The 16557-nt window shown below is 36.7% G+C and overlaps 2 protein-coding genes across 4 annotated transcripts in view; both read left to right on the top strand.

Annotated features, from left to right (window-relative positions):
• ANK1 (ankyrin 1, erythrocytic) overlaps positions 1–16557 on the top strand; it is a 624245-nt gene that overhangs the window by 333091 nt on the left and 274597 nt on the right. The gene's annotated exons all lie outside the window — the stretch shown is intronic.
• Positions 1–16557, top strand: part of KAT6A (K(lysine) acetyltransferase 6A) — a 119303-nt gene that overhangs the window by 70380 nt on the left and 32366 nt on the right. For all 3 annotated transcript variants that reach the window (XM_005856458.2, XM_014536506.1, XM_005856457.2), the window contains 2 exons: positions 2163–2281; positions 14843–14958. In XM_005856458.2, coding sequence (XP_005856520.1) covers positions 2163–2281; positions 14843–14958 — 235 coding nt within the window. The remainder of the gene's footprint in view (positions 1–2162; positions 2282–14842; positions 14959–16557) is intronic.

Below are 16557 nucleotides of genomic sequence, written 5' to 3'. Positions count from 1 at the left end.
CCTATAGAAATTTGGGCTATAATCTTGAATCAAGGGTAATTGTATGTTTCATAAATTACAAAATAAATCATGTGATGAGCATCATGATGCTTATTTACATTATTTCTGGAAGGAAGTTGGAAAGAGTAAGGGTGAATAAAATGCTGTTGATTTAAGAAAGCATGAGGAAATGAATAAAATACATGGAAATATAAGGTCATTGATTTTACTACTTCAAATATTGGCAAATATATTTGTAATTTTTCACTTAAAAGAGAGAAAGAGAACCATAGCTTCAGTCCATTTGCTTAATGTATCAGGCTAAGTTCTTTATTTCTCAAAGTATAAAGCATCTGTGGAGAATATTTAATACTGTAGCAGGTAATTCAGGTTAGAGGAGAACATTTTCATTAGCTCTTCGGATAACTAAAACTTAAACTAGCCTTTTTGCTTGAGTGCTGTGAGTTTAGAGAACCTAATGCTGCGAAGGAAGTAGAAACGGCTCTGAGGAAAGTAGCAGAATGAGAATGGACTTTTTTGGATCACAAGCCTCTTTTATCTCATATACTGTAAGATAATTTCTTCACTTTGATTTCCTTCTTCTGAATGTCCCATTGGTGATTGTTTTCACTGCATCATTGTTTTCATTCTTGCTTATATAAATGGTTGATGGGTTCAGTGAAAAGAGAAAATTCTCATCATTGTAAGGTCCCCCTATTTAATGCTGTATCGATCAGGTTTTCACCAAAGTGGCAATCAACTAATTACTGTAAGCATTTAAATACTTTTTATGTCTTTATCAGCCATGTAGATTGTAGAAAAGCTCTAGTTTAAGCATGGTTAAGAAGACATGCAAGTCATTTAGTTTGGACTTAGATGGAAAGAATTAAGCGGATCTTAGTGAAAGGCATTTTTGTATTAACCATTTCACTATAGATGGATTATTAGAAGAATCTACTGGAATGTTATAGAAATAGAAATGTATTAGAGCAAATGTGTATAAAGTATATGGAGAACCAATATTGAGCTTTAGGCATTGGTGTGAGCTTTTGCTTTAATTGGCTCTGTCATTTTTTTTAATGAGTTTTAGAGTTTAAGGAACAACATTGCACCATCTGATAACAATGCTACTGGTTGCTGTACTAGTTTGTGCCTGCATCTGTCTGTGTCATGCACTAGGGGGCATTCATGTCACATAGCATCTTTATATATGTATGTGTTTTTCAATTTGGGAATATTGTGAACAGTGAGTCCTTGTCCTTTTTCTTATACTAAATGAATAACAGACTGCCTATATGTGCAGTTGATATGAAAAGAACTACCTCCTAATTGGTCTTTTCAGCTACATTCATACAGAGAGGAAATGCTGATGGCACACTATCAGCAGTGTCATCTTCAAATGCAAAGGATAATGACCCATGTAATCCCTCAATACTCCTTCACTAATTTCTTTTCACTGCATCCTCATGCAGTGAAGATGCCTTCTTTAGCCGGTAATTATAATTTATCATACTTATCCAGATGATTATCTCTGTGATCCTCAGGTTTGTGGAGTTCTTACTTTAAAGGGAACCCAGAATGTGAAGGGAGTTGGTACTTCTTGACATCAGTTAAGGTAGCTATTTCAAAGGTTATCTTTTTGCTGAGATAAGAATGTATTGGCCTTATGGTGATCCTTCACTGAGAAGTTTGAAAGAGCAAATTTTCTCTGTTTTTCTTGCCAGGTGATGAAAATTATGTCTTGTTATAACATAAACTTCTTCCATACTACCAAGGAATGAAAAAATATTTGAATGTACAACTTATACTAAAAGTGTTGTATTCATACTGTTTCAAAATAAATTTTATACTCCTTAGAACTTTTTCTTATTCTGCTTTTGTATGTATTAATAATACATTAAAATGTAATCTCTTTTAATGACGTTTACATTTAGTTATATAGTATTTTTAAGAAGACAATTCAAGGTTTTTATTATAGGCAGATATAATACATATGCTTTGTTATAATATCTTTTTTTGAGTCAGTTTAATGCTCTCTCTTTTCTGTTACATAAAATAATAATAGAAATAATTATTATTGAGGTCTTCAAACTGAAATAAAGACTTCTGAAATTTATTTCTAGATAATGTATTAAACTAAGGGTAGTATATTAATAATGTGTGAACCCGTTCTTTATATGCAGACAATCAGGATGGCTGGGAAGGCAAACAAGAAAGTGAGGAACGGCTTTTTGGGAGCCAGGAAATCATGACTGAGAAAGATATGGAGTTATTTCGTGATATCCAAGAACAAGCACTGCAGGTAAGTTGGATATTCAGATTGGACAATCAAATAATTTGTTCATGGATGAGAAACAAAAGGTTAATTATATTGTGGATAAAGCAGTAATAATAGCAATTTATTGATCCATCTGATCTAGGAATATTCTTCCATGTTTCTTCTCTGTAAAATTATTTTCCTTCTGTAAGTTAGGGCTTTGGTATTTATTGAAATTGTAGTGGGAAACCGCTGAAAGATTTTTAGCAAGGAAATAGCAGGATCAGATTTGCATTAAAAATAGTATTTTTCTTGGCCACCATATTAAGAATGGATTGGAATTGGATAAGATTGAAAGCAGAGAAACTAATTTTGAAGCTTTTTCAATAATCCAGATGAAAGGAGCTGGCAGCTTAAACTAGAGAGGTGGCAGGGGAAATGGGAGTGAGGTAGATGGATTTAGAATATATTTTAGTGATGGAATCAGTGGAACTTGGTGATAGATTCTGTGTAATTTGAAGGAGCAAGAGGTCATCAAGGATGACTCTCAGGTTCTCTGACTTAATGTAATAAAGTGGGTTGAAGTGAATGGGAAAGTCACTACTGATTAGATTAGATGATGTTTTGAATAATGAAGCATTCATAAAGATAATGAACAGTCGTTTTTGAGAGCCTACATATGGCATAGTAGAAATTGCTTCAACCTTTGTTTCAAAAATTGTGCAGGAAAATTCTATTATAGAGTATTAGATAGTTGTACAGTTGTACCATTAAGAGATAAATGAGCCCAGTTGGCATGGCTCAGTGGTTGAGCATAGACCTATGAACCAGGAGGTCACGGTTTGATTCCTGGTCAGGGCACATGCCCGGGTTGTGGGCTCTATGCCCAGTGAATAAAAAATATTTTTTAAAAAAGAGATAAGTGATAAAGGAGTTAATTTTGGAACCCATCCAGCTAACAACTCATCATTTATTGAGTGCCTGCTTTGTTTTACAAACTATGCTAGGTATAGGGACTATATGAGTAAGACATAGAATTTACAAATTAGTGGGAAACCCAGAAAAGCAAATCCAATATTTGTGCCTAGTGTTTATATTGAGTAATTAAGTTTCATGTGGTATATTTCTAATTCAAGAGTTACTGAAATGCTTAGCAAGATTTTTATCAAAAAAAGCCATTCATTAATTGGTTTTGATTTTTTTTTTTTTTTAAATTTCAGGAGAAATAGGGATACAGTTTGCCTGGCTCTATGTTCCATCATTAACTATATAAGGAACATTTCTATAAAAAAGAACCACCTCTGAAAAGAAACTAGAAGCATAAAAAATTACTAGTGTAGGCTTCTGTTCTGGAATTTTATTTCAACTGTCATGTTATGAGCTTGGAGGAAATGGTTTTTCTGAAAAGGTCCATCACCAGAAAGAAGCATTTGTATTCAGCTCATTCCATTGTAGCATAACAGCCTTCTTGAAATATATAGAATGATTTTTACATAAAATATTAACCAAATAGCACATTAAATTTCCATACTTAATTTTAACGATTTTAGTTTTGCAGGATTAGATTGTTACAGCATTTTTAAAATCTGGGGTATTAAAATAATTTTCTTTTTTGAAAAGAATAATAAAGAATTGAACAGTTATTAGAGACGAAGTAAGCTAGAGTCAGTAATTCTCTCAAGCCCTAGCTGGTTTGGCTCAATGGATAGAGCGTTGGCCTGCGGACTGAAGGGTCCTGGGTTCAATTTTGATCAAGGGCTCTTGTCCAGGTTGTGGGTTCGATCCCCAGTAGGGGACGTGCCGGAGGCAGCCAATCAATGATTCTCTCTTATCATTGATGTTTCTTTCTCTCTCTCTCTCTCTCTCTCTCTCTCTCTCTCTCTCTTTCTCTTCCTCTCTGAAATCAATAAAAATATGTTTAAAAATAATAATTTTCTCAACCCTCTGAAGTAAAGATTACTAGTATTATTCCCATTTTACATATGAGAAAACTGCAACTTTTAGTTGCATGACTTTTCTGGTATAGTTATAACTCAGGCCTGTGTGACTTCAAATGTTTTGCCTTTAATCACAATAACACCCTGCATTACTCTTTAAAAAAATGTTACCAGGCCCTACCCAGTTTGCTCAGTGATTAGAGCATTGGCTCTCAGACTTAAGGATCCTGTGTTTGATTCTGATCAAGGGCACATAACTCAGTTGCGGATTCAATCCCCAGTCAGGGAGCATGTGGGAGACAACCAATTGATGTGTCTCTTTCACATCGATGTTTCTCTGTTTCTCCTCTTTCCTTCCACTCTCACTAAAAATCAATGGAAAGAATATCCTCAGGTGAAGATTAATTAAAAAAAAAGAGTTACTGGAGGCACCAGAATTATAAGGCATGTACTGAATTCAAGTAGGGAAAGGTACATAGAAGATAAACAGCAAACAGTGGCATAGAGTACCTATTTATGTAATTTGTTGCTGTATTAAATGATGCAGATTATTCCACATATTCACAGCAGATTAAGAATAAGTAAGAATTGGTGTGATCTTGCCAACTACCTACGCTAACAATCTGAAATGTTCCTAGAAGAAGCAGGCTCAAAGAATTATTAGGATTTAGGTAAATGGAGAGAAAGAGGGCTTAGTCCAGTGATGGCTAACCTATGACACGTGTGTCAGAGGTGACATGCGAACTCATTTTTTTGGTTGATTTTTCTTTGTTAAATGGCATTTAAATATATAAAATAAATATCAAAAATATAAGTCTTTGTTTTACTATGGTGGCAAATATCAAAAAATTTCTATATGTGACACGGCACCAGAGTTAAGTTAGGGTTTTTCAAAATGCTGACACGCCAAGCTCAAAAGGTTTGCCATCACTGGTAGGTGCAGTAAACATTAACTTTAGCTTTGAGGAATAAATAACTACTATAAATAGAAGAGATATTGCAATTATTGGTCCATCAGATTAATAAATATTTGAGGGCCTATCTTGTGCAAGTCACACTGTGGAGATGTAGAAAGCATAATAGCTGCCCGTAAAAGTGTATAACACAGGCAGTCCTTACTTTGCATGGCACTGAGTTAATGGAAACATGCACATCAGAATTGTGTCCATGCTTTACACATTCCTTTGGTGATTGAGATTTTATCTCACTTCTGGTATGTGTCAGTTTTAGTTAACATGGCACCATTCGAAGCAAGGGCCAGCTGTAGTTTAGTATGAGAGATAAAACAGAGTGGAGCACTTATTAGGAAATGGTAAGAAATATATTGAATTACTAGCATAGAACTGGATGTTGGCTAGTAAGAGGACATTAGTTTTGGCATGCCAGGAATTTAAGGTATCCCCAAGACTACTTTTGTTGTTGTTGGAGTGATTTCTCCTTGATATTGATGAAATTAGGGATGGGGAGTGAGGGACTGTTTTAATGGTCTTAGGCATTTTCCCATTAATTATAAGACATATTAAAAGGCTGTTTAGATGTATTTTGAGGTCATTAATTTAACAATTTAACATAATTTTCTTGAGAATTTTAATAGGTAGTGGTTAAAGGCCTAAGTACTAGAAACAGACTTCAAATCCTATCTGTGCTAAGTGACCTTGGTTGAACAAATTACTTAATAGGTTTGTTGAAAGGATTAAATGAGTTGATATTTGCAAGATGGCATAGTGTGTCATTCGTATAGTGAGGGCTAGATAAATGTGAGCTTCTGTTAGCTATCTTAGGAGCAGGTACTAGAAATACATAGATGAATCGAAAATGTGTCTCTTCTACTTGTGGAGACAGTGATAAATAATTAAACCAATGTAATTAGTAATAGGTACTCTTTTACTATGTTCCTGGTACTATATTCAGCATTACATATCAATTTGTTGCTTGTAATACAACCTTGTATATTATTTGCTCCCATTTTGCAGATTGAAGTCTTAGAAGGATTATTTTACCTAGAGTTATATAGTTTTAGTTTTAGAATCAGTATTTGAACCCAGGGAGTCTGACCTCAGATCCTTAACTCTTAACTGCTAGTTTATGGTATAATGTTACCATAGAGCAGTGGTTCTCAACCTTCCTAATGCCGCGACCCTTTAATACAGTTCCTCATGTTGTGGTGACCCCCAACCATAAAATTATTTTCGTTGCTACTTCATAACTGTAATTTTGCTACTGTTATGAATCGTAATGTAAATATCTGATATGAAGGATGTATTTAGGCGACCCCTGTGAAAGGGTCGTTCAACCCCCAAAGGGGTCGCGATCCACAGGATGAGAACTGCTGCCATAGGGATTTGTATAGACGCAATGAGAATAAACAGGAAAGTATCTATCTAGGGATGTTAGCGGAGTCTTTGTAGAGGAGGTTATATTTGAGCAGGGTGTTGAAGGAATGAGTAACAATTTACTGTTGAATAAGAAGAGGAAGACACTTTAAACAGAACAGTTTGGGTATAGGAAAGCTTATTGAACTTTTGGAGTTGGTTGGATGTAGTTAATTTGGTGGACGTCAAGTAAGAGAAGAAGTTGAAAGGTAAGTATAGACCAGATCACAAAGATCTTATGGTACATGTTAAAGAGTTTGTGGTTTATTTTTTTAGTTACAGTAGCTTTTGAAAGTAGTCAAATAGCTTTTGAAGGGCTACTAAGAATTTTAAAAAGAGGATGACTTGATTGTATACTCATCTCTGGTGATACAGTGTGTAGTGGATTGAAAAATACTTGAACAAGGACATCCATGAGTCCAGTGATTACAGTAGTTAGAATGAGAAGTGACTAGGGTCTAAATGAAGGCACAGGAGGTGCAGTAGGCAGAGATTTTTGAGAAAGATTTAGGATAGCATGGAAAAGATATAGTGTTGGGTTGGGAGTTCGAGTTGAAGGAAAAGATGGAACCAAATAGGTCTCCCAGTGTTCTTCTATTTTGAGTACATGATGGTACTAAATGTGGTAGGAGCTTTTATGAATGGAAGAAGAGTCCATTTATCTTACATAAACTGGGTATTTGTGTAAAGTGTAAAATGGACAACTTTTATAGATTTGTATATGGAGGTAGGAGAGTTTGGGGTAGGAGCTTTGCCGGATTATCATCAACAGGTGATAGCAGTGAAGCTTCATGGTTAATAGCTAAAGTTATAGATAACATTCATTTAACAATAAATGTTACTGAGTACTGAGTTACCATGTGCCAGACACTGAAAATACAGGAGTGAACAGATTTTTAAAAAACATTCTTATTTTATGGAGCTTATAGTTTAGTTGGGGTGGGGATGGTAAATGGTATGCCAGTTATGGAGAAAAGTCAGAGGAGGGAGAGAGAAAATCCAGAGGGAAAGGATGGATTTGTGCAGTTTTAAATCATTGTTTTAGGGAATGTCTGACATTTAGTAGAACCCTGAAGGAGGTGAGGGAATGAGCCATGTGATTTCAGAGGGAATAGCATTCCAGGCAGGGAGCAGGCATTCAAAGGCCCTGAATCTGGTTTTGTGCTTAGTATGGTCAAGGAAATACAAGTAGGCCAGTGTGCTTAGAACTGAGAAGAGGAATTAGGTAATGAAGACAGAAAGGTAATGGGAGGCCAGATTTTGTAGGGTCTTCTAGACCATTATAAAGACTATGGTTTTTATACTGACTGAGATAGGAACCCTTGGGGGATTTTGAGCAGAAGAGCGATATAACCTGAAACATGTTATAAAAGTACTAGAGGCCCAATGCACAAAATTTGTGCAAGGGGCTCGGCCCTCTCAGCCCCGGTGGCTTGCCTCAGCCCTCACAGCCCTGGCTTCATCTGGAAGGGCGTCTGGAAGGTCGTTCAGCTGTCTGGTCTAATTAGCATATTATGCTTTTATTATATAGATTGTTCTGGCTTCTGTGTAGATTGAAAGGAGAAAATACAAAAGCAGGAAGAAATTAGGAAGCTATTAGCATTATTCACATAAGAGATGGGGATCAGCCCGAGCTGGTTTGGCTCAGTGGATAGAGCGTCAGCCTTCGGACTGAAGTGTTGCGGGTTCGATTCTGGTCAAGGGCACATGCCTGGGTTGTGGGCTCGATCCCCAGTAGGGGGCGTGCAGGAGGCAGCCGATCAGTGATTCTCTCTCATCGATGTTTCTCTCTCTCTCTCTCTCTCCCTCCCTTCCTCTCTGAAATCAACAAAAATATTTTTTTAAAAAGAGAAAGAGAGAGAGATGGGGATCATTGTGGTAGTGGTCAATTATAATTCTTGATTATGTTTTGAAGGTAGACCCATATTAGGATATGCTGTTGGATTGGATGGTTATGAAAACAAGGAGTAGCGTCCAGAGCACACTTGGTGGAGGAAGTTGCCATTTATTGAGATGGAGGAGAGTACAAGAGGAAGAGGTTTGGGGAAAAGAAGATCTGGAATTTGATTTTGGGCTGTTGAACTTGAGATTCCTATAACACAAGCATGTCAAACTCAAAGGCTAACATGGGCAAAATAAACAAGGTTTAAGTTTATGTGGGCCGCAAAAAAACAAAGTCTTCAATTTTCATAGAAATGTAGGTTTATTTCAGTAGAGACATGCTGAATACAAAGGGCTGAAATAAATGGGTAATTGTTAACATAAAATAATAGAACATTTTAATAAAAATTATTATTTTTTTCTTGAACATTAACTTACCAGACACTGAATAACTGCACAAATTAATAAGCATAACGCAAATAAACCTATTTTTCTTGTTCTCTGAAAGCAAAATATTTCCTGTTGCGCACACCAAACAAGTCAGTCCAAGACTAATGACGTGGCAATCGGCTGCTGAAATATTCGCTGCTAGTATTAGTGGAGAGAAATGGTTTACCTGTGAGTAAGGCACGTAAGGGAAATGAATGCAACACGATTATATTAATCAGTCATTAGTGAATGTTGTAGTTCATTATTAATAATTATGTATAACAGGATATTGTAAAAATTAAGTTTTTATTAAAACATTTCTTACATACCGTTATATTGGCTGGGCCACAAAAATATTCATTGTGGGCCGCGAGTTTGACATGCTTGCTATAACACATTCAAGAGAGGAGCTAGCAAGTAGTGGGATGTATGTGTCTGGAATTCAACACATATAGGTTTGAGCTAAAAATCTAAATTAAGGACTTGTCAGAAAGTTGGTGGTATTTGAAGGAATGAGACTAGATAGGATCACCAAAAGAGAAGAAAAGAGCTTTGAGGAGTCCTGGGATATTTAAACTTTTAGAGATTAGTGAAACTGAGAAGGAATGGCCAGTTAAACAAAAATGTCTCATTTCTTCCTCCCTCAGCCCCTGGCAACCACCATTCTGCTTTCTGTCTCTATGAACTTAATTATTCTAGATAGACCTCATATAAGTAGAATCGTATGATATTTGTCCATTTGTGTCTGGCTTATTTTACTTAGCATGTTTTCAAGGTTCATCTATATTGTAGCATGTATCAGAATTTCTTTCCTTTTTAAGGCTAAATAATATTTCATTGTATGTATTTACCATATCTTGTTTATCCATCCATTTGCCAATGGACACTTGCTTGCTTCCACCTTCTGGCTATCTATAATAATAAAGAGCTAATATGCAGATGGTCATCATGCCCTCACACCATCATGCCGTAACAGCTCAAACACTCAGCACTGGGGAGAGAGGAATGGGGACCAGCCAGGCGCAAATGAGCTTGCGAGAGAGGAATGGGGACCAGCCAGGCTGCGGCCTGGGAGAGGGACAAGCCACCCGCCCTGGGGCACCAGCAGCTGGGGCTGTGGCCCGGGAGAGGGACAAGCCGTCTGCCCCACAGTTGCCTGCGGCTGCGGCCGGTCTGGGCAAAGCCAGCCCGGGTCCTGTGTACCTGTGGCTGGCCAGAGAGAGGGAAGTCTGGGTCCCGGGTGTCTGCGACCAGCGGGAGGAGGGAATCCTGGGTTCCAGGTGCAGGGTGAGGCAGAGGCGGTTAGGGGCAGTCAGGCCAGCAGGGGAGCAGTTAGGGGCGATCAGGCAGGCAGAGGGGTTAGGGGCGATCAGGCAGGCAGGCAAGCAGTTAGGAGCCAGCGGTCCTGGATTGCGAGTGGCAGTCGGATATCCCCCGAGGAGTCCTGGATTGGAGGAGGGTGCAGGCTGGGCTCCCCCGTGCACCGGGCCTCTAGTTGTGAATAATGATGTTGTGAACATGAGAGGACAAATATCTATTCAAGTTCCTGCTTTCCGTTCTTATATACCCAGGAGTGAATTTGCTGATTCAAATAGTAGTTTTATTTTTTTAGAAACTGCCATACTGTTTTCCACAGTGGCTGCACCATTTTACATTTCCATCAGCAATGCACAAGAGTTACACTTTCTTCACATCCTTGTAAAACAATTGCTGTTTTCTGATTTTTTGTTTTGTTCTATTTTTTTATAGTAGCCATTATAATGAGTATGAAGTCATATCTCATTATCTGCATTTGCTTTTCTCTAATGATTAGTTATGTTGAGCATCTTTCATGTACTTATTGGCCATCTATGTATCTTTTTTGCAGAATGAAAAAGAAATTTATAACCCATCTTACAATAAGATCTCACTTAACTCAATTGTTGGCAAACATGATTTGAACTGACATGAGACTATATGTATTCTTATCCCATTTAATGTGAATATTCATGTTTTGCTAAAGAAATATCAATGATATCAGTTTATGGAGTGTCCCTGAATCCTACAAGAGTTGTCGATTTAAGATACATATACTAGTATGTATTGTAATACTTTCCTAACATCAGAAAAATTCAGAATTCCAAAGCACATTGTCTTCCAAGAGTTTTGGCTAAAATTCTGTGTACTTGTAGCATCATTTTTTTTGGAAAACTAAGTTTCAGTTCAAAAAAACATACAGACTTTTGGAATTCAAATCATTAATTAGTTGAGGGCTACCCATATTTCCTATCTCACTTCTACCCATTTTGTTCTTTATGCTTTACTCTTGATATTTCTGTTCTGGAAGTTTTTGCCTCTTAACCTGTGTGAGCCGTGTGTTTTCCCCCCCTTATCTATAAAGTGAGCACATTGTTTTCTACTATGAGGATTGGATTGTGGGGATTCAATGAGATAGTGATATAAGGTGCAAATCTGGCACAGTACATGTTCCACAAATGCTGATTCTCTTTATTAAGTTCATGCTCTCTCCATTTGGGAGCATGTGAACTCATTCTTACATATCTCTTTCATCATGTAACTTTTAATCCCAAATGGACGGAATTACTTTTATTATACTGTTTCTATGGGAAAATGTTCAAATACCAAAAAGACATCTCTTTTCCCCACATTTCACATTCTCATATTGATAATAAGGGTGCAGTATAACCCTCCACTCCCACTTCAAAATGCCATTTGTTTACCCAGGGGAGATGGAGAAGGAAGGTCGAGAGGGAGTTATCTAATGGAGGGCAAAGGGAAGGGAGCAGCAGGGTTGTATCTACATGAATTGTAATTTTCATATTTGTACTAGATCTGGATTTGAGGGTATTACAAGAGTGGCCTCTGTATATTGGAAATTGGAATTAGATAAGTGACTTAATGGAAGTGGAGTTTCTATAGAGGAGTAATAATCTTTCTTATAAACTGTTATTAATAAAAGTTCCATTATCTAGAGTAGGCACATTTAAAATTATCTTCTGGTTTAACCCAATTACTAGTGCATCTAGTGCCCCCCTTAACTTTTTTAGATTAAAAAGTCTATTCTGGTCTGGAATATGTCATCTTTTAAAATTTTTGGCATATTCAAATGAGGAGGGTACAAAGTAGCAGAACCTGAATTAACAGTTTTAAAAAATATTTTTGTGCTCTCAATTATATCAGGTATCTGCTGCTTTGGAAAGTTGAGTGTTTAACAAAAGAGTATTTTGGATGAAATTTAAAAATAAAAAGGCTTACCCGAGGTGATTTGTAATTCAGATTGACAATTTGACTTTGGCAAGGACTGGGTTAATGACTGGTTTAGATGCAGCTTTTGCTTCCTCACAGCATAGAGCCTTTGTTAACTTCTAAACCAATGATGGCGAACCTATGACAAGCGTGTCAAAGGTGACACGCGAACTCATTTTTTTGGTTGATTTTTCTTTGTTAAATGGCATTTAAATATATAAAATAAATATCACAAATATAAGTCTTTGTTTTACTATGGTGGCAAATATCAAAAAATTTCTATATGTGACACGGCACCAGAGTTAAGTTAGGGTTTTTCAAAAGGCTGACACGCCGAGCTCAAAAGGTTCGCCATCACTGTTCTAAACCTTAGTAAAGGGAAACACACTGGCTCAGGAAACTCACCAGGGAATTGGAGGTGGTGGAGGACTGAGGTGGATGAGCGCATGTGCCAGACGTTTTTACAGTGCACAAAGGTGAGAGTAGGTGAGGGAGTGGGGAAATCTGCTGCGGGGCTCGTTTTACACAGACTCTCTTTGTTGCGGTGATGTGCAAGCAATTATACTGGAATTGGATAACCAATTTCACATCAGGCATCCACCTGGAAGAGCCACGGGCGGCTGATGGGAAAGCTCCCAAACAACAGGCAGTGCTGCAGCAGGTGCATGTTTTCAACTTTTGTGCTTCCTGTTTGATCCTTGACTCAGGAAATTAGATCTAGTTTCTGATACTTGGTAATTCTGATATTTTCTATACTGTTCTTGTTATTTTGAGCTGTGAAGATAGGTTGATTAATAAAAGATACAACTTTTTTAATTAGAATACTTGATTCTGGTTATTTTGAGCTGTGAAGATAGCTTATAATTAATAAAAGATACAACTTTATTAATTGGAATACTTGATTCTGGAATGTAGTTTAAAGAACAATGTTTTTAAAACCTACAAAGTTCTATTTTGGTTTTGAGAAATGAAAATATCTTATTTTAACCCTGTCTTATCTATTTCCTTATGATTTTTGCCTTTGGAAGATATTTCCAGTATGCCTTGGTGTCATAACACAATTCATCCAACTTAATAAGTGTTTGTCTTTTGTTTTGATGTGTCTAAGGAAGAGGTTGAGGTTTCACTTGGCTGTATTCCAGTATGAAACCTGAGATAGGTCCCCTGGCTTTTTAGAAAAGAAAACAGAAAGACCAGGGAGAGTGTTCAAATGAGATGTGGTGAAGAGGCTTCTTCCTTAAATGAATTTCTATTTAAAAAGTGAATAAAAAGCTCTGATCTTTTCAGTTTTGTAGAGGGGTGTGTGTGCGCGCACACGCGCGGCACTGTCTATCAATGGGCTCCAACAAGGGACTTTTAAAATCTCTACCTTTTTCTTATTTAAAAAAATTTAAAATCCTCACTTGAGGATCTGTTTATTGATTTTAGGGGTGGGGGGGACATCCATGTGAGAGAGGAACATTGATCAGTTGCCTGCCATATACCCCCTGACCCGAATCAAACCTGCAACCTGGGTATGTGCCCCAACTGGGAATCAAATCCACAACCTTTTTGGTGCATGGAACGTTGCTCCAAACAACTGTGCCACCCAGCCAGGGCCTATTTTTTTTTTTTTAAGTCAGTTAATGTTTGTAGAGTATCCATGATAAATATGCATATACATACACATTTGTTATGTACATAATATACACACCTATGTATATATGAATATGTTGCTATATTAGGTGTAGAGAAAATCAAATTACCTGATCTTTATAGTCCTTAACAATGACTTATATTGAAATTGCTGGTATGGAAGTCATAAAGGCTTTATAAGTTATTCTTTTTAGAAAGTGTAGTTATTCAGATTATTGCAGGGATGAGAGCATAGAGGTTGTTTTTATTTTTTTTATTATTTTTTATTTTTAAATATATTTTTATGGATTTCAGAGAGGAAGGGAGAGGGGGAAAGAGATAGAAACATCAATGATGAGAGAGAATCATTGATCAGCTGCCTCCTGCACGCCCCCAACTGGGGACTGAGCCCACAACCCAGGCATGTGCCCTTGACCAGAATTATACCGGGAACCTTTTAGTCCGCAGGCCGCTACTCTATCCACTGAGCCAAACCAGCTAGGGAGAGGTTGTTTTTATTATAAATACAAAGTAGATAAAAGGGATAACAGTATGTGTATAGCGGAGTATTTTTTTCTTTGGTTAAATCTCTGAAGAGCTACTTATGAAGGGAATTTTATGGGCAGTGCAAAATGAAGACTCTTTTGATACTTGTTTTGCCATATTCTTTTTTTATTGTTCTTAAATACCTACGTTCCCAAACCAGACAATCATTTTTTACTGTATGTGCTCACATGTGCTCACAGGTCATTTCTGTTGTCAGTGAGGCACCATGTATCTATATATGTATTAGATATATGTCTATTCCAGCAGTTTCTCTTTAATAACTAAGTCATTAAGGGCATGAGGTTAGTTGAGGAAAGGATTCACAGTATTATTAAACATGGAAATCCAGTGACACCAACTGTATTAGGCTCTAAGATTTATCAGCATTTTTGTTTTTCATTTGGGTGCTCTAGTTAAGAAATAATACAGCTTATTTCAAAACTTGTTAGCTTGTTCTTGGCTCTTTGGTTCTCATGGAATTTTGAGAAGACAAATTTAGATTCAGATTGTTTTTTGCTTTGTTATCCGTCTCAGTGTATTTAATTTAGTTAAATTTTGTAATGTGTTTTTTGCCACCACAGAAAGTTGGAGTGACTGGCCCCCCTGATCCACAAGTCCGCTGTCCCTCTGTAATTGAGTTTGGGAAATATGAAATTCACACCTGGTACTCTTCCCCATATCCTCAAGAATACTCAAGGTATGTTTTGAGAGACCCTTTACCTTCTATTTTTCAATTCATAGAACTTCAGTTCTAGAAGGGATCCTCGGGACATTTTAGTCTATTTCATCTTTTTACATTTGAAGAAACTAGTGGCTTTTAAATGTGTGTAATAGCAGCATACTTTGGCAGTCACTTAATCCTAGTCGCCTTTAGATTTGTTTTCCTGTAATTTGCCCAAAAGCTGATATTTAAAATTGGAAACCCGACACATGGTCATAATGAAAGGGAAACGTTGTTTTTTGTGTGTGTGTGTTTTTTTTTAATATATTTTATTGATTTTTTACAGAGAGGAAGGGAGAGAGAGATAGAGAGTTAGAAATATCGATGAGAGAGAAACATCGACCAGCTGCCTCCTGCACATCTCCTACTGGGGATGTGCCCACAGCCCAGGTACATGCCCTTGACTGGAATCGAACCTGGGACCTTTCAGTCCGCAGGCCGACGCTCTATCCACTGAGCCAAACCGGTTTCGGCAGGAACGTTTTTTCTTTAAGACAATTTGCCTTTATATTACTCACACTAAGAATTAAAAGAGAGAAAGAGATTCTTATACTTATCCATAAAGTAAAGTTTCACCGAGTAGCCTTTTATCTAAATTTTTATAATTTAACAGACTTAATGTTTTTCCCTCCAGAAATAATTGGATAAATGGTATTAAATTATATATAAATAGCTCAGGTTTCCAGATATAAAAATTGATCATTCACCAGCTTTTTGGGATGAGGCATTGTGTTCAGTAGAGCCAAATTGTTTCATGATTCAACTGTGACACATAAGTGCCCTTAGAAGTTACCCAACTCTACCTCAGTTTCCTCATCTTTAAAGTGGGGATAATAATAGTAATGACCTCATAGGATTTGTTGTGAACATTGCATGGATTAAAACATGTAGATCCCTTAGAAAATGGTAAGTGCTCAATAATGTCAGTTATTATTATGTATGGTTTAAATTAAAAGAGTTGAAAAATAAGATTTGATAAGAAAATTAAACATGGTTACCATTTTGAAGTATAGCAGTCTACTACATTAATGCTCTCTTTAATCTGTAAATTATGCCACAGTTTGCTATTTAACAGGTTGGTGCTCTGTGGGTTAAACACATATTCAAAGTACTCATTGTATGACATTTTACCTATCTAGTAACATTGCTTGTCCAAAATATTAGCAAAAATAATTATGACAACATGAATTCATTTAGTGACTTACATTATGTAGAGTGCTTTAACATGGATTATTTCCAGGGAGGTGGGAAAAGGCCAGTATATTTGTTAAAAAACGAAAACTCAGTATTTTTTTACATTTTCTTTTTATATAAATTGCTGTCTAGTTTCCAAGTCTAGCAGAAATAGAAAAATAGGAGTGAGAATGTTATTACAGACAGACCTCAGTGAGAAAAGAAAAAAGAAAAGAAAAGAAATCAGAAGAGAAAGCGAAACTCCAGGAAACTAACACACAAGCTCATGAAACAGCAATTGAGAGCCGTTTATTACAAGGTCTGTTAGCCCTAAACACTGTGGTAGGTCTTCAAAGCAGCATCCTATTTATATCATGGAATAACAACAACCTGAGATTGTTA

Source organism: Myotis brandtii, unplaced genomic scaffold, assembly GCF_000412655.1.
Source record: "Myotis brandtii unplaced genomic scaffold, ASM41265v1 scaffold103, whole genome shotgun sequence".
NCBI lineage: Eukaryota > Metazoa > Chordata > Mammalia > Chiroptera > Vespertilionidae > Myotis > Myotis brandtii.
This window is presented reverse-complemented; position numbering and strand designations above follow the sequence as displayed.